Source organism: Pseudonaja textilis, chromosome 2 (genome assembly GCF_049901715.1).
Source record: "Pseudonaja textilis isolate UNSWEBS1 chromosome 2, rPseTex1.2, whole genome shotgun sequence".
Taxonomy (NCBI): Eukaryota; Metazoa; Chordata; class Lepidosauria; order Squamata; family Elapidae; genus Pseudonaja; species Pseudonaja textilis.
The window spans coordinates 190,075,062-190,094,199 of record NC_141991.1 but is presented as its reverse complement, the minus strand read 5'-3'; the positions used below and the strand labels follow the sequence as shown (position 1 = coordinate 190,094,199).

Here is a 19,138-nt window from a genome sequence, read left to right as displayed (position 1 = left end):
CATTAAGGATTGAGTTCTGTTACTGTCTTAAAAGGGAAGATTATTCAGACTGTGTGTAACTAAGATTCTAAAGACAATACAAGGATAGGATTCTCAGGAAAGCATCTATTTTGGTAGGTTTCTTCATCCTTTCCGAAACTTACCCTTCTTGGTAACAAGGAGGTTTACCTCTAAGTAGAAAGGCTCAAGATACAGGAAAGCCAAGACCATCTCCAGGCATGGGTTCAGACCCACATGAGAAACAACTGAGGAGTGTCTCGTGAGGTGTTTTCTATTGTGCTTTGTCCTGATAATGATAAAGAAGCTTTCTGCATTCCAGGAAGTTTTGTCTTAGGCAATATTAGTTATTGTTTAAAACATGACCTTAGAAGAAAATTTTAATAGTCCAATACTTCATTCTGTCATGAAGATCATGCGTGAGACAAAAAAATTCTCTCTCTCTCTCTTCTTTCTGATACGTAGATAATAATCACCTGACGATAGCATTAAAATTTACTCATCTATATGTATGTTTATGCGCACAAAAATTAAACATTGCAATACACCATTATACTTTCTGAACATAGTTTTCCAAAGTGAAAATTACTTTTAAAAGTATTCTTTTCTTCTTCTTGTGAGTTCTTCCTCTTCATTTGGATTTTATAGTTATTATCAGATGACCCTAATGCTTGCCCCCAAACACACCACATAGAGCAACAGAAGAGAATATTTATAGCTCAGGGTCAAAGTGTGGAGTCCTTGTGCTCTCTGAGCCTGATTGCTTTCTTGTAGATGTTTCATTGCCCAACTGGGTTACCTTATCAGTGCTAGAAGAGAATAGGGTATAAAAATAGAGTGCAAACCCCACTCCCTTCTAACATTAATGATGTTACCTAGTTGGGTATAATGAAACGTCTGCAAGAACACAACCAAGTTCAGAGAGCACCCAGGTATCACATCTTTCCTTTCTTTCCATTTTCCTTTGTCTTTCTTTAATTATATAAATGAGCTAAACCCATGACCAATCCCTGTGATGAAATATAATGGTCAGGTAAGTTTTATTTTTAACCCAGCTCTTGAAATAAGGTTTTGGAGTCTGATTGGTGTGTTACACGTTTTCAGTTTTATTTTATTGTGTTTATTATGTGCACAAACCCTTCATTTCACCTTTCATATTAAAAAAAGACTTCATAAAACAAGGCAAAAAATAACTTACCATTATATGAAAATTAATCATAACCAATCACAAAACATACATATTAATAGAAAAGGTCACACTAATTTTTTTTAGGGAATATGATATAAAACAAATAGACACCAACTATAGCAAAATCAGCCAAATGTACAACATGGTATAAGAAATTCAACTCTCTATAAAGGAGCATATAAAAATATGTACAAAAATTCTAAGATTGATAGAAAACACATTCGCATATACCTTCTTCTCTTCCCAAAGTGCTTTGCATTAACAACATTATACAAGACACTTTACTTTGTGTTCAAATACCTGTTAACTTTAAAACTCATTTCTTTGATTTTATCTGCATTTTTAAATACAAATACACATAAAAAGTGCTGGTTTTACAAATTACAAAACAAGCAAGTTACTATGAAATGGCACATTCAAAACATGGGCAATAAACACAATATTTTTTTTAAAATAAGTTTTGTAATAATAGTATTAAACAGTACTAAAAAGGTGGCATTTATATTAACTCCAGTGTATAGTTTTCCCTACCATGGATATAAATGCTTTTGAAGAATAGATGGGCAGTCCCATCCCAGCCAGCCCAGAAAAGAAAGCTTGCTTATTTTCAAGCTTCCAAAGAACCATCAATTTCTTCCAAGAGTTTAGAGCAGTGGTCCTCAACCTTTTTGACCATGGGGACCAGTTCTGTGGATAACAAATTTTCCATGGGAGGGGGAGGGGAAGGGGAGGATGGTTTCATGCACTACCTACATCCCGCATGTGTGCAGATGCATGGATCGGTTCCTAAGGGGCCACAGACCAGTATTGGTTCACGGCCTGGGGATTGGGTACCCCAATTTAGATGATAGTAGATTTTTTTTTTCTTTAGTGGTAACAGGTCATTACCAAAGACAAATGCATAGTGAGAAATTCTTCGAATGAGTTGGCCACAGTATAACTGAACAAGCCACAAGTAAACAATGAACAAAAAAGGCTGCTGTTTGAGTTATAAGTCACTGGATCTATGACAAAGACCATACCTTAAAAGGCAAATCCACATTTCACTTTCTAAACATATTTATAGCCATTCAAAAACAACACAAAAGCCTTTGCAATGGAGTTAATACCTGATGTGCTAACTGCTTTTAGCAAAAAGAGGACAAAAAGTAGGGAAAAAAACTCCCCATACTAGCATACAGTATGTGCAATATTAATGTGGGAAAAATGACTTTTAAAATGCATGATGAATAAAGTACGAAAGATCTCTCACAGATGTACAAAATTTCTGAATGTTAACTATGCTTGACCTCCTCAAAGATCTGAAATGACACGCTAGGTTGATATGTTTTTGATTAGAACTTCAAAACGGGGAGGAGATATTTGATCCTTCTCCCCTTCTTCAGTGGAAATCCTCAGTTTCTTCCCAATTTCTTTTCCTGTATTTGGTTCTCCACTTGAGTGGTACAATTAGCATAGCAGATAGGAAAGATAAACTCAGTCTCAGTGGGAGGACCGATAGGGAGGGGAAAATTGGCTTTCCTCTCCCTGCAACACAGCACTAATTCAGATCACCGCTCTTATCTTTCTCACATGCATATCAAACATTGTGAAAGTTACCAAAATGACATTAATGATCTGCTAGCATTAATGGAGAATATCTATTCTAAATCTGTACGTCTGCATTTTAAAATTTTCTATGGAGAATCCATCATCACATAAAACATAAACGTTAAATTATAATGCATATAAATCCAGCAGAATAAATTCTCTTCAGGTGAGCATGGCTAAAAAAAAAAAAAATCGCCAACACATCTCTTTAAGCTAACGGTTAATACTGGATGCTGAAAAGAAGCTCAAATTGTATTGCTGTCGCCAACATCATGTCACAAAAAATACATTCCCTTTTTACTCTCCATCCTGTGAGATTACGTGCTCAGATTTCAAAGCACTGCAAGACAGGTTCTTTATTTTAGAAATCTGCTTTGGGGAGAAGTTTACTGTCGACCGTTTTTAGAATTACTCCAAGAGAGTTTTAAAAATTCCAACAATTCATTTAAAATTATACTAAGCAGTGCAGTAATCATTCTCTTTTGGAAATGGTTATGCAACAGAAAAGGCCAAATTAAAAGCAATTGCTCACATTTGGCAAATACATGTTAACCAACATCTTGCAACACCTTGTATTAGCTGCAGCTGTGAATCTTTCTGGGGATGTTTTTCTTTATTTCTTGAGCAAGTCGTTTCAGAGACCAACGGAAGACGATCCGTAATAGGCTGAAGGGTTGAGATGATATGCAGAGCTATGCATCCTCAGCCTTCCATATAAAGTGAAGACAGTTGACTAGGACAACGATCCACAGCATTTATATGGAGGAAACTTGCATCTTCCATCCCACTGCGCAATGAGTCACCAAAGGCCATTGGGAAATCATACACTGGAGAAAAATGAAGATATTTAGACATTAGTCCAACTTAACCTGGAAAACTGATTTTAGGCAGAAAAAAAGGGCAGCAAGCAATTGTGGAATTCCTTAGGCATATCTGTGTTAGGAGAGAAAGGGATGTTAAGAGACGAAACACTGTCAGAACTGAGCATGCTGAAGGAAAGTGTTTTGTCAGCAATTTGAAACAGGGATAGGACAGGGATCGAGGCACCGAAGTCTCTGCTTTCTGTTCTAACTTGAACTGATGTTTACTTTTCTCTGTACCTACTCCTTCTCTATTTAGCAAATTGGAGATCTATTGTTAACTATTAAAATTTCCTGTATTTGCCTGTGACCCTATGAAAGTCTTGAGAACACTAGGAAAGGCCATTATTAAAGTTAATACACATATGTTTCATCATTAATAGATAAAACTGTGAAGAGAAAATTGCAAGTGACTGTGACAGAGAGTGACACTAGAACACTATGCTTTCAGAATACCCTGCCCTGAACTGAATGTGTGATTTTAAGAAAGCTATTCTCGGTCAGCCTCAATTAATGCTTCCATAGTAGTGATAAAACCAATTTATCTTACAGAGGTAAGACATAAGAATAAACATTAGAAATATTAAATGTAAATACAGAATCAAGGTACTTAGTTATTAATTTGTAGAATTTATCAAGAATCTTTTTCTATTGGTTTTCATAAATATCCCTACTACTTGATGTTTGATGGTGACTGAGTCCATTCATGAACATTATGCATCTGGGATCAATCTTAAAATACGGAGGCTGTCTTTTGTCTGCTGGATGCCTTTTTAAAAATCAGAAGAGAGGATACCAGGTGGTGTGATGTAATGAAAGTGCAAATAGAAATTTTCATCTAGCCTCTGATTTATTTATTTTCCATCATAATGTTTACAGTTTAAGACAGGAATCTGGTTTAAAATCTATAAGGCTTCAAGAATCTCGAGCGTCACTTTGCTAGTTATAAAGTTCCTATAGGATGACATCGAATTATAGGAAATGAAATAATGTTCAAAGTTTAGAATATAAACTATGATCTATTCAATGTAAGTGTATTATTTCCATTTCAGATATAAATGATAAGATATAAATATGGAAATAAAGCAATATTCTACAAGTTAAAATAATGTGAGAAGTGATTTTGTTCTCAACTAAAACTGAATCACACTTCAAATGATGGAAGGTTCTGGAGCTGGGTAGTTGTATATCTTGTTATGACCTGAGTTTCAAATTTGGGGGGAAAAAGTCAATTCGTAATTTCATCACACCTATCTCCAGGAATTCTTTATGGAACCACTAATGTATAAGAGAACATGTACTTATTTTAAATAATAGTATCACAATATTGTAATTGTCATACCTGTAATACCAGAATGTGCTGAAAATGCTTTATGGAAAACATCAAAACCCGCCTGACCCATAGATGTCGGTACCAAACAATCTTCAAAAGGAGGGACCACATTACAAGCTCCAATGTGTTGTATATTTCTCTGATTGTCAGTATAATGAGGGGAGCAGAAAGTCTGTAGTTGCCCATAAACACCTAAATAGAAGGTAACAAGGTTGCTTAAATAATGCATTTCTATTAAAACCAATGTATTCATTTGACTTTACATTTTCAAGCACACTATTCCCTGCTACTTTTAAATCTTTACTAGGGCCTAATTCATGTGCCATCATAGCAATTAATTATCTTGCTATTTTCATGAGAATTGTACATAAAAATAAATCACATTAATTTTAGATTTAGTTTAATCTTTGAAACTTAAATCTTTTCCTTATTATCAGGTGGCTAGGACTGAAATATGGCATGCTCTATGGAAAGCAATAGAATTTGGCTACTTCAGCACAGCTTCTTTTATGTTCTTCTAATTCAACGTTGTTCTGTGAAATGAAATCAAACTAATTGATTGCCTTCCAGTCAATTAACCAAACTTACAGGGAAAAAAAACAAGTTTAGCACAAGGTTGGACTTTGGTGTCTGAAGTTTCTGAAAATACTGCTGAGCAAAGAGAATATATTTAGTGTTATTCCTAATAACTTTTCTGAACAGCATGAATAAAATGCACCTTTGGGATGTGCAGATATGTGTGTGCATTAAAATACTAAAAATACGACTGTAATATTTATAACCTTAAATGTACTTGGAAATTAGCAATTCAGAAAGAATGTCTCACTAAGTATAATCACATATTCATAATTTACATTATTATTTGGGGAGCTGAAGGGATTGCTCAATTACTTATTTTTTAAAAAACCTTTGGTGATCTTGCATAAATACATTTTATTACTGGATCATTTGGGATTCAAGAAAAGTACTTGGAAAGGCCTAATTTGGGGATGAGTCTTGCCCATTCCCAGCTTAGTTCATGATCGACCATCTTCAGGTACCACTATGACTCAATTGTAAATTTGAACAGCATGGTTACTATACGTCTAGTAAACACGTATTTCACAGATTTTTGTTTAGTAGACTTCAGATTTCATGGGGAAAAATATCTGGAGATTGCTTGGGAAAAGAGAAGAGTTATGGTCATGATTTCTTAACCCTTTCCCCTAAAAACTATTTTGTATCTTGGCTGGCCTTTTTCATGCCTTCCTGATAATAGTTTCTATTATCTTGATATTCTTCTCTTAAAGAATCTATTGCATGGAAATGTCAGCAGACAACAAAGTCAAGTCAGAGAAGAGGGGAAAAAAGATTCAGAATGCAGCTGTCAGCTTGTAAGTCATTTTTCTTTGAGGGTTTTGAGCTGCCACATTCAGTGCCTGGGAATTCGAGAGGAGAATTTCAAGGACCAGTGGAAGATTTGCCACAACAACATTCCTTTCTCAGAAAGTCATGGACATGTTACTCTGCACCTGGATGGGAGTGACTGGGGACAGTCTCCAGTTGGAACAAAGTAATGATTGGACCATGTGATGAACTATTGGGTGTAGGGGTTGGATTTTGGGTTTTCTTTGGGCTAGGGAAAACCAGGAATTTTCAGATTTGGGTTTTCCCCAGATGTGCCAATATAACATCTCTTTAAAAATGGATCTTTGGGAAGATGATATTCTCAGACTTTTTCTCTGGAGGTTGTTACTTGGAATGCTGACAGTAGCAACTAATAAGACAACAGCCAGTAAAACTAGGAACGTATGCGCTGAGGCCTACTCTGTTACTTCACAGCAACCTTCTAAGGACAATGTAATTTATGCATTTTGTCAGAATTAATGTCCCTTTAATATTAAATTAAACTTCAGAAGGTTTCCACTTGTTGTTTTTTTTTTTAGAAGAGGATGATACATTTGAAAGTCACCTCTCGAAAACACTTCACATCCTAAGAATACCAAGTTTTCTGTTATGGTATTTCCCTTATTTAAAGAACTAACATCATTACTGTATTAGATAAGATAGAGGTTTACTTGCTTTTTTTAAATAATCACCCATTTAAACTCATCCTTGTAAAACATTTATTTCATGCCATTATGTTACCTACTTTAGAAGGCAAAACCCAGTTGCAGGCATGAGTGATGCTACAAGGAAACTCTATGTCATAAATATCAAAATAAAACTTTATTTAATTTTTTAGATGAAAAATAGGCTTGTTTCCCTAAGCGCTGCAGTCAAAAATCAATTATTTTCAGATTGAAAAGAAACATAAATGCAGTCTGTGTGTGTGAGAGAAAGACAGAGAGAGAGAGAGAGAGACAGAGAGAGCGAATGAATGAGAGAAAGAATGAGAATCATGCAGTCAGATAAAGCCATAGAATGTATTGTAGCTGAGTGCATATACAATTCTGTGAATATTCTCTAATATTAGTTGGGGACCATCCATATCAAAGGACAATGCTTCAAAGTTTTTATTCAAATATAGTATCTATATTTGAAAGAACATACATTCTAATCAACATACTTGCCTTTCTCATACTGCATAATACTGGATCTAGTGGAGTTATTCTTTCATTTAACCCTTAAGGATGTTGTTAGGAAGAAGAATTGACAGGCAAGAATGGATTCACTCTGTTCTTTTGTCAATAACAAAATAGTCAAGTGTGAAGGAACTCAAAACTTGTAACACCAAGCATTTTTACTTAAACTTATTTCTAAGCTATCTTCTACTGCAGAGCACACTTTGGGAACGTTGTACTGAAAAGTCTTCCACGGGTAAAAGAACAAACGAAAATGTTTAAAAATACTTGGGAACAATCAGTAGCCAGGTTTCCATTTACCAATATAAACTTCAGATGCCTTGTGATGCAAGAATAATGTGTATATAAAGTGTACAAGCAAATATCATGCTTAGCAAGCCAGAAAAAGAAAATCCTTAAGTAAATGCCATCATGTACCATGCTATATCAAGTGAATAAGAGCTAGGTTGGGAAATAGAGATTATACCAGCTGGGAAATTGTTGGCCCTTGCTGCTGCAGTGGAATAGAAGGGAAGCAGAGAGAACAGCTACGTTGACCTTTGCAAAAGTTGATCTCTTCTCTTGACTTCTATAATGGTGAAAATGACCTCATTACTAGAGATGCAATGTCTCCTAAACCTGTTCTCACTTCGGATTCTGAAAAAAACCAGCCACATCCCAAGAAGGTGGAATAATTGGTTTGGTCTGCGTTTCATTGCATGCTAAATCATAGTTCCCAGTCTAATGACAAGCCAGAATTCAAGTGTAGCCTGTTCTATACTTCCTGATTATTGCAATGAAACTTAACATAGCATGGGCATCAGAGGAAGTGTATAGGAAAATGTAAAAAAAAAAAAAAGAAACAGAAGCAGATTACAAACAAAGGCAGAGATAGTTTAATTTAAGACCCAGAAATTGGGAATCTCATCAGAGTTAAACTTTTTTTTTTTTTCAAATTCCAGTTAGGTATCACCAAAGAGTAGGGCAGCTGACAATAAACCATAAAAAGACATCCATAAACGCACATGCAACCCTGCAGGAGGAGCATCTCTCTTGGGCATATCAAGGCAAACTCATCATTGCCCAAGCTGTGTTCTGGACCATCTCAGGCTTCTGAATGGTTGCCATGGACAACTTCATGTGCAGCTCCTTGTAGCAGTTGAGCGTTGAGGAGACTGGGGCATAAGGGCTTGCTGCTGCAGGAAGGGGCGCACCAGATAGACCTGTGCTAAGTCCCCCTTGGCTACTAACTGGTACCTGCTCTGTCAGAAGGAGGTGTGTGTCCGAGGACCCTGAGATTCCTCACCACTCTTAAATGGGGAAGTGCTGTACAAGAATAGAGACGGAAAAACCTCAGTTCCAGGAGACCCTCATTTCCACAAATAGGATTGAGCCCGATTTAGTTCCTCCCCATCTAGGCCTCACATAGCTTTGGGAAAAGACCTCAACAGGCTCATTTGGCAGAGGCTCAAATTCAGTGTTTAAGAGTCTTCCTGATTTTGTCATTGGGAGTCATTGTTTAAGCTGCAGTTGGCTTCCAGAACTTTGACCAAAATATAATCTTCCTGAGAAACAATTTTCATGTTTTGTAATTTGCTTAAAGTTTGACTAATGTCACTTTCTCCACGGTGGTATACCAGGTTCTAGCATTACATAGCCATTAATGCCTCTTATATTGGTACAATGTTATCTTGACCCTAGATGCATATTTTGATATGGAAATCACACTCTCAAACTGTTGGCAACAATGTGGGATATACATTTAACAAATACCTAACCTATCCTTCCATGGGTTTGATTAGTCTTGTATCTTGTTCATTTTGCACATATACAAGTAGTACATCTCAGTATCTAGTCATAAGCACATTAATGAGGGGAAAGGAGGAAGGGAGAGAGAAAGAAAACACAATAAGGTACAAAAGCATACACACTATTTTTATTTTTACCCAATCCCCATGTTTTGGGTAACAATATATTCTTGTTTAAAATCTGGGATATTTCTCTCTCTGTGTGTGTTATGCATTATGATGACTAAAATATTCTGTTTTAAATACTTTAAAGTGTATTTAGCTATATATATGTATTTTACAAAAGCTGTAGAATATTCAGCAATTGGATACAGGATTATTCACCATTATTTCCTAAATAGTTTTTCTTCTTCAGAAACTAGGTATCATTAAGGAAAGTTATTCTACTTCAAATGCAATCTTGTGATGTTTACTCAGAATCAACTTCAAGGAAGCTTATATTGAATTAGGAGTCTTCTATGCTAAGAAAAACGTTGACCTAACAAAAGCAGAGCAACCAAACAATGAAGCAGCTGAATATTTCTGGGAGAGTACAACTCAAATCTGAGGAATATAATTTTAGCATTTATTATATTACTCTATAGCAAACCAAGGTGGAGAATTTGTGCAAAGTATGGCTTCTGGAATTCATTTCGACCTCTTTACCAGCCATAGCAATACAAGGAGTCTGCAATTTCTTCTGGGGAACTAAGAAATGTGTTTTGTCTGTACGTGCGTGTGCATAATGTGCACATTGGGAAGCTCAGGACAGGCTGCCTATGACCCACAGAAGAGCTGCTATTAAGAGGTCCTCTTCCGTTCCGCTTTGGAGCATTATGCTGCTGACAGACAGATGGAGTCCTGACCCTCTTTACATAATTTTCGTACATGTCTTTGGGTTGGAAAGAATAAAAAGCGTATTAACCTTTTTCTTGCTTCAATTATCCTACATACACACTTCTAATAATAAAATAATTGCATTCAAATGTCAGTCGCTGCAATTGGTGTCTGATTTCATAAAAGAGATTTCATGGAGGATAGAAAAACAAAGACATTCAAGGGATATGCAAGAGAACTGTAATTTTTGATTTGTTCAGGAAGGAGAAATTCACCCTTGATTTAAGCTGATCATTTTGTAGTGATTAGTCACGAAAGGATATTTTTTCACTGTCTAGACAGATGTTTACTATAGGTAAAATCTATCTAGAAGTAGAGGACCCCTGTTTTCTGGAGGGGGAGAGAACTGGAGATAGAGAAAACAATTTGGCAATTTGAAAAAAGAAATCTGGGAAGACAAAAATCCAGCTAATTCTGGAAATAGGGGTAGAAAATGAATTGCAGTTTTAAGAAACACAAATGCTCAGTCATCCACTCACACATACATAAACAGAGAGACAGACAAATCCAGCAAGAATCTTCATCCTTTCTAGTTTAAAGCTTTGTTTAGTTGAAAATATCCAATTTGTTTGAAACAATTATTGGGCAAATTCTAACTACTGACTCCATAAACATTTGCATTTCCTTCTGAAACTCTCAGCTGAAAGGAAAAACAGAATATACTCATCTCCAGTATATTGTAGTCTTGGGGCATTACCAAAGGTGGATTTAATGAAGGAAGTTTCCCTTGAAAACTGAAGTATGTCGACAACTTTCATTCCCTCTAAACCCTCTCCTTCTCTGGGACTAACCTCAGTAACTAACCCTATGAATTATTTTTTCTAGAAAATTCATTTCCTGGAAAACTTCATCATTATTGCTTTTACCTGGGAACATTCCGAAGGAATTCCCAGGATCTGAACTGGCAATGGCTTATACTTGACAGAACAAAATCAACTTGTAATACAAATTGGGTTTTTTTAGTGAGTGAAATAAATGGATTATCTCCAGGGTGGGATTCTGTCCAGCTCTGTAGCACCGGTAGCTCTGAAGAGCAGCAGACACAGAACCGGTTCTATGTCTGCTGCTGTTTTGGCCCACCCGCCCGTCCAGGCTCTTAACTGACCTTTATTTCCTGCTTTTTCAACCTCAGCTGTTGTGCAAGGCACAGCTACGGTTGAAAAAGCAGGAAAAAAGTGCTTTTTCAAACGCTGCTTCCCTGCGCGCAGCGCTGCTCAGCTGTCCAGGCAGCAAGCTGACGAAGATTTACACACGGGCACACAGCCTGCAGGGAAGCACATCATAAATCACCGAACCAGTAGTTAACCCTGTCGGATCCCACCCCTGATTATCTCCCAACACATTTGTGTTTTAGAAGACTATATTGCATGACATTAGGTAAAGTTGGTTTTACCATTTTTAAACAATGAGTTTCTTCCTTTCTTCACCCAGAGAGTGGAATTGCATTAGCTTGCCATGCCACTTATCAGATTGTATACATTAAAATCAAATCTGAACTGGAGAACGCTTTCAGGTTTCATTCTGGTTGGGTAACTATGCTCCATTTCGGAAAAATGGTGTTCCTTATCCAGAGACTTCAATGTGTACTGCTTCAACATTCACTCCACATTTCACATGTAGACTACTCTTCCTCCCCCCCACTGCACAAACATACATTCTTTTTATAATTTTACTGAAACACCTTTATAATTTTACTGAAACACCTGTGTATATTTAAAGACTAGCCTGACACTGTGAATAAATCAGCGTTTCAAGTACTTCTTAAGACTATTTCCCACACATCCTGTTTAAAGATTAGTAATGAAGATTGGCCTCTTTCAGTGAATATGTTAGATCTGGAGTCTGGAGAAACAAGACTGTCTGCAATCTCCTACAGCTGCTCTATATCTTAATTCAGGGCTTAAGTCCCTTTCTCTTCCGGAGAAGGCAAGGGGAGATGCTTCGTCTGTTCTTTGCTGTCACTTGGAAGACATCTCTTGGAGTGTGAACACACAATCACAGGGGAGATGCCATCAGAGCTACCAGAGAGTGGCAGCTCCCCATAGTCATGTGATCAAAATTCAAACTTTGACATCTGGCTTGTATTTACAATGGTCTTAGTGTCTCAGGGCCATATCACCATTTGTGACCTTCTCAACAAGAAAACTCAATGGGAGAAGCCAGACTTCCTTAATGACTGCACGATTCAGTTCACTGAACTGCAGCAATTTGCTTTAAAAACCATGGCAAAAAAGGTTGTAAAATCAGGCAAGACTCACTTAACAACCGCCTTGCTTAGCAAAGGAAATTTTGATCTCAATGGCGATTGTAATTCGAGGACTTCCTGTACTCCAAAAGAAGACAAAATACAGCCTGGAAGAAAGGGGAAGTGAAAGGCTGATCCCACCCTCTCCCTCCAAAGGAAAAGTCCGTCCTTCAAAAATGTTTAATGTTTCCAACCATTCCAAAACAAAATGCCCGGGGGAAAAAATGAAATCTTCCAGAAGTTATGTTTTTACCTTCACTTGATTTTGTTAGCTTTTTAAAAAAAAAATTGGTTGCAATGCAAATATACATCTGGAGCATTCAGAGGCCTACAGTGATTCCTTTGACATCTTATACCTTGTGGTACTTCAGGGAAGGAACCAATTTTCATTTTATCTCCTCACTAGGAATAACAGAAGGTATCAAGGTAGCTTTCTGTCTTACCTTGGATTTGGATGCTGTTTGGCTGGAAAGGAGGATTGCTCAACGAACCATTCGTCTTCAAATGCGCTTCTCCAAATTGCTGGGTGGTTGAAGGCTGTGATGTTCTTTTCTGCATGAAAGGAGTGGGAAGAATTCTCCCAGGGCTTATACAATAAGGGGGGGGGGGGAGAGAAAGGAACAGAAACTGAAACCCTGAGATATTAAGAAAGAATACACTACAAAGTGGTAGTTAGATGTCTTGCTCAAAAGGTAATATTTATTTAAAGTATTTAATATATTCTCCCAGGGTCACAGTGTGGAAAAAATATTTTTTAAAAGTGCTAAGTTCTTAAATATTAGTATACAGTGCCTCAGAGAAAAGAAACTAAGACTTTTCATTCTATTTAATAAGGGTAATTGTATTTTAAAAGGCACATGTTTAAAATGGTTGGATATTTACCTTCTCTTCCAAATATTACATGGTGGAATTGATTGGCCCCATGGGAAACTACTGAGAAGGAAGAAAAAGTCACACCATTTTTGGTAGAGTAGAGCACAAGGGGAAATGGAGGCTGTGAAGCTTTCCCTATAAACCAATGTTGGTTTTGCAAACATGGCCGAGAAGAGTGAAATCCTCAGGAAAAACTCATCTATTTCTTCACTGCCCTGAGTAGAGAAATGTCATGTCCTTGGTTTTGATCTTCACTTAGCTTTAGAATGTACATTTTGCGTTTAGTGCTTTGAACAAGAAACTAATGTCTCAATTAGCTTGTACAAATGTACAAATACATCCACTTTAGCTGCATTCATACAATCATTTGTTAAGTGTTGAAGGATCAGGATACCGCAGATAGATTACTTTCTTTTCTAAACTTCTAGAACTTCTTTTTAGTCTCACAGCTGAATTTTTTCTTTTAAGTTGTTTGGTTTTTCTTTTTTTTGCAAAATTTACCTGAGTTCATGAAGAATAGCAGTAACTGTCACCCAGTAACAGACAAAACAAAATCTTCTAGAAACTATTGTGCAGTTAGATCTTTTAATCTCAGAAAGCCTTCCAACTGATTGTAGCACATTTTGTATTGCCAGACAGGCCTTCTTTCTTACAGACTTTAGTGGATATTTTTTAATGATTTATGAATTGCTTCATGAATTCCTGGGTTACTCCAGTTGGTGACTATAGCATTCACTTATATTGCCTCTCACAAAAGAGGTGCTTGGCCTTATTTCAACCAAGATCTCTGCCTAAATAAATCACAGTGCTACTGAGGGAACAGCAAATTAAAATTTGCATATAGCACAATCAATACTAGCTTGTAACCTCTAGGAAATTGCTACGCGAAATGGCGTCTATGCCCTGCAGTACAGTATATTTCAAAGTAAAATTTGCTGCTTTAAAAAAAGCAGTTTTGACTTCAAAGGATGAGATCAACTCATATATATTGTTCATTTTTTCATTGCCCAGGGCCTGGCTATATAGTTGGCAATACCATTACTTTTTGAATTCCTTACACTTTGGTGACATGAAATAAGCTGGCTGGGTAATCTCCTAGTAAATTATCATAGGTGGTTTAGAATTGACTGAGGTTATTAGTCTATATTATAATTTTAACATACCTAGAAAAAGCATAACCCAACTAAATGGATGACAAGATAAGCCCAAGCTTTTAACAAGATTACATCATTTACCATTTCATTAATTTCCTCAAATTCACTCTGCTAAATCAATCCCAACAATCCGCATGATGCATCGCCTCCCATTTTATATCATCAAATAAAGATTTTTGCCCCTTAAAAGTTATCAAGTGTTGCAGATCTTTATTGTAATGTAGAAACAGCCATATATGTTTTAAGCCTCACTTAATTGTTTTCAAGACAATAGTATCTATTACATTATTCTGTTTCTTTCAAAAAAGTAGAGGCAAAGTTAGTTCACATAAGCATCTAACTGAAAACAGAATAATAAAGCTAAAAAAGTTTAGCAAGGTTGAGAAACCTTTGTCAGAATTTTCAGAAGCTTGTTCATAAGTTTTGGCACCCATTTGACTTCCTTCCTTCCTTCCTTCCTTCCTTCCTTCCTTCCTTCTTTCCTCCCTCTCTCCCTCCTGCAGCACATATGTCTTTAGCACCAAGGGTATTTCTTTGTAACAAAATGATATCATTCTATAATTGTAGTTTTATAAAATAATCTCTCTATTGTGATGAAGACTTGGGTTTATCAGTTTTATTATCAGTGAAGAGTAGATAATATTTTTTTTCCTTACAGCATCCATCCACTTCAATTCTATTTGACAGCACTTTCCTCTCCTCCCAATTTATCCCTAAATATCAGAAGAGCTATATTGTTTCATTCAAATGATTTCAAAAGGAGAAGGTACCCTTATTGCCCAAACCCAGAAATGGTGGGGAGGGGGGAGAGATACTTTGTTATTTTGTTTGTTCCACTTGAGGGGGAGGGGGAATGTTGTTTGTTTTTGTGCTAGGCCAGAAAACTTCAGAATTCTCCATCTTTGTTTCAACTTCTCCTATTTTTCAAATTGGTTTTTCCTTTCCCGAAAGCTCTCTTTTTTCTTAGGTATTTCTAGCAACTATAGTAGAGCAAAAATGCTTCTGCTTTGTGTTTTCAAGGCTAAACCTTATCTTCTCTGTTTGCTTCCAATTCTGTTACAAAAGAAATTAATCTTCTGCGTGTATCCAAGTGGAACAACCATAGAAAATTTCTACCCATAAGTAGTCTTCCTTCTCTCCTTGAATCTTGTCCTCATGAAACATACTTTTGAAGCTCAATTTTATGCGATATAGAAGTTATATTATTGGATTTTTCTCATATGTTACTTTTCAATGAAAAACGATGGCACAAGAGAAGAAGAGTTTAAACCTTTCCTCAACATCACTCACTAATTAAACATTTACGGCTGGCTGCTGCTCTATGACAGAATAAAAACAATTCAAATTGTTTCCCAACTCTGGGACAATCAACAACTTTGGGGAAAAAATGGTCAGAATAAAAGGTACTGGAGGGAAAAGGCTTAATGCAACTTCGATTGTTGGTAGGTTTTCTTAAACATACTGCTTTTCATTGTTTATTTCTTTTACATTTTGGGTGTCCTTAATGTTACTTAACATAGCAATCAAAACAACATTATAATTTTTTTCCAGTAAAAGCTAAAATGTTTAGCTTTCCTGTTTGAACCAGTTATCAGTATACATTTAGTGAAGGATGAGGTATATTTAAAATAAAGTTTGAACTCTCTTCCTGATGTCACATAAGAGAAGAAAAAATGGCAATGCAAGCTATCTTGGACTTTTTGTATTTGTGCATGTTACATTAGAATCTAGTTCAGTGTTAATCGGAAAAGGTACTTTATTTTAGCTTGATTTTTAGTTGATCTTGTCTTCTGTATAAAATTGAAAATGTTTTCCCCCATCACTGCTCTTGTATACATTCCTTCAGTCCAAAAGGATAGGACTACTTCAACAAAACCAAGCAGAAACATGTAAGCCGCTGAAGATTGTATTAGAGAATAGGAAATGCTGTTGAGGCCCATCCTTTGCAAAAAGTCCTCCTCCTTGAGGAGCCGAAGCTACTGCTTGGTTTTATAAAACCATTCCTTTAGTACCAACAGTCAGTTATTAATGAAAATGTTTCTGGAATATATAATACAGACAATACCTCAGGAAGATTTTTCTTGCAATAAATATTTGATACCTGAGGATTTCTTACCTTTGAATTTCACTAGGAAATTGGCTGTGCACTCTTCATGTAGACCCCAATTGCTTTCTATCTTTGAAAGCTTGAGATGATAATCTGTAGACAATTTCTTCTATTCAAAATGATCAGATGCAAAAAGTGGGGAGGGGAGGGGGGGACTGGATGGTAGGGAAAACGGCCTTACCTCTCTGTTCCTGGATCCGCGGTTGATGGGTTGTGAGGGCTCTCATGAATACTGTGCCTCGGTGAAGAGAGTCTCACAGCATGCGAGGGGGGTTCATTGCCCACAGCAGTTGCACTTGGATTTGAATGAGTGCTGGAGAACATGGTAGCTGTAACCATGCAAAAGCATTCCCAGTTAATATGAAAGGCACGTTTAGATTTGTCCTTCAATTGTGCATGATTGTGATTTTCAAAAGTAATCCCAGAAACATGAGCTTCCTTTACATACAGTTATATATAAACAGAGCCTAGAGAACCATCTGCAGGGGATCCTTTTTTCTTTTCTTTTTTTTTTAAAGCCTTTAATATAGTTTTTAAAAAGGAAAACAAATATACTAAGTATGAAAATAAAAGAAAAAAACACATTACAACTAGATGAAATACAATGCATAATTATAAGAGCCGTGGTGGCGCAGTGGTTAGAATGCAGAACTGCAGGCTACTTCTGCTGATTGCCGGCTGCCAGCAGTTTGAGTCACACCAGCTCAAGGTTGACTCAGATTTCCATCCTTTCGAGATCAATAAAATGAGGACCCAGATTGTTGGGGGCAATAGGATGACTCTGGAAACTCCCTCAAAACGGCTGTAAAGCACTGTGAAGAGGTTTAACTTTAAGTGCTATTGCTATAATTGAGCTGTACTATATATATGTAATACAGCTTAATTTTTAAACAACTTGTAAACAGTCATGTCATCTAGTACTTCCATTATTCAATAAGAGCCAGTTTAAAAACCAAGAAAGTAACATTTCATCAATATCTTTTTAAAAATCAATTTTGCTACATTCCATTCACAGATGCACTTCAAATTTTAGGGACCTTGTTTACAATACATTACTATATTTAAGTCTTTAAGAGAAAACAGCACTGAAAAATATTTATCCATAACAATCCCTAGAGGTTACTCATCTTGCTGAACTGCTTAAGGAAAACTCAAAGTTCAGAACATTTTACTTAATTAAAGGACTTGGAATTGAATCAGTTTTTCTTGACATATACAACTATCTGATATGCTTGCCTTTTTTGAGAGCTAACTCTAACCCTAAAAGATCAAAATATCCTTTCATTAAGTTCTTTAATTTCTTTCTGCATAGAATTAATTTTCCATCTGAGTTTATCAGCTTTAAGGATGTACAGTACTTCTATTACATATAATTAGCTGAAATTATGATACTTGGCTCAATTCCACATCAAAATTTGGAACTGTAAAAAGTTGAACTGATATTTCAGTTGGAGCAAGATCACCAAAAATAACCAGCTTTTTAAAACAATTAAATATAAGATTTTTTTTCTCTTCTCAAGCAGGAGTTACAATATTTCCTCAATGGGTGATACAGCAGAATATAGGTGGAAGTTACTTCTTGTGTTACTAGCTATACCTTCTCCCCAAATGTCCAAACTTAGTAGTCAAAGAAGATACACGTCTTCTACAATCATTTACAGTTTTAAACTCATAAAGATCAGTGGAAATTAACTGAAAGTAACCCCCTTCTATCTTGGCTAGAATTCCTACTTTTATTTGGATTCCAGTCTTAAGTAAGACTTAGTGGCATAAAATCCTATCTAGGATTCCATAATTCAAATTCATAATTTTACCATCATGTATTCTCTAAAACTATTAAAGAAGCAAATATTGAAAGGATGTTATTAAAGTTCAGATAGTTCTGCCTAATGGCAACCCCCCATACAACTGCAGAACTAGAAAAAAAACTTAATATATTTGTAAATGAGTTGTCATATCATAACAGAAATCCAGAGGCATAGTTTGAAGAGCTGCTAGTATCATAAAATCATAAAGTCATTATGCTAAAGTTCTATACATTTGGTGGGACTGACAGAAGAGTTACATGTTAAAGTGGAACATGGAATTCATGTTTGTCAGAAGAAGACTTCACTCCTAGGGTGTCTGTGGATTAAAATTCATTATTTCAATTAGTTTTAAGGGAAAAGTTTATATAATCTAATAAAGGGATGTCAGTATCAAAATGCACAAATGCACAAGCTACTAATCTCACACAAAAAGCATAAAAACTGAAGATATATATACAAAACAGTCCTTCTCCATTTTGTCCTCCTTCTAGCCTTATGGCCTTTCTCCAGCTGATAGTTTCCATACATCTCATCCTGGTCCTTATATCCTCTCAGTTATCACAATGCCTACCCCCATTCCCCAGACAGCCTAAGAAATGATAAAAATGTCTTTCCCTAGTTCCCAGTTCTCTTTAAAAGCTCCCTCAAGTTTCTGTGAGTCCTCTTTTCAATAATTAAATAAAAATTGTTCAATTGTTCTCGTTCCTTTGGGAACGAGAAAGGCGTATGATATCGATTCTAGGGATAACAAACTC

At 36.1% G+C, this 19,138-nt stretch overlaps 1 protein-coding gene across 3 annotated transcripts in view; it reads right to left on the bottom strand.

The window, feature by feature from the left end:
- Nucleotides 1-1,083: 1,083 nt before the first annotated feature.
- Nucleotides 1,084-19,138, bottom strand: part of GLIS3 (GLIS family zinc finger 3) — a 146,868-nt gene continuing 128,813 nt past the window's right edge. For all 3 annotated transcript variants that reach the window (XM_026703749.2, XM_087926683.1, XM_087926682.1), the window contains 4 exons: nucleotides 16,757-16,904; nucleotides 12,885-13,027; nucleotides 4,979-5,161; nucleotides 1,084-3,603 (listed from right to left, as the gene is read on the bottom strand). In XM_026703749.2, the coding sequence (XP_026559534.1) occupies nucleotides 3,479-3,603; nucleotides 4,979-5,161; nucleotides 12,885-13,027; nucleotides 16,757-16,904 (599 nt within the window). In that variant the 3' untranslated portion in view covers nucleotides 1,084-3,478. The remainder of the gene's footprint in view (nucleotides 3,604-4,978; nucleotides 5,162-12,884; nucleotides 13,028-16,756; nucleotides 16,905-19,138) is intronic.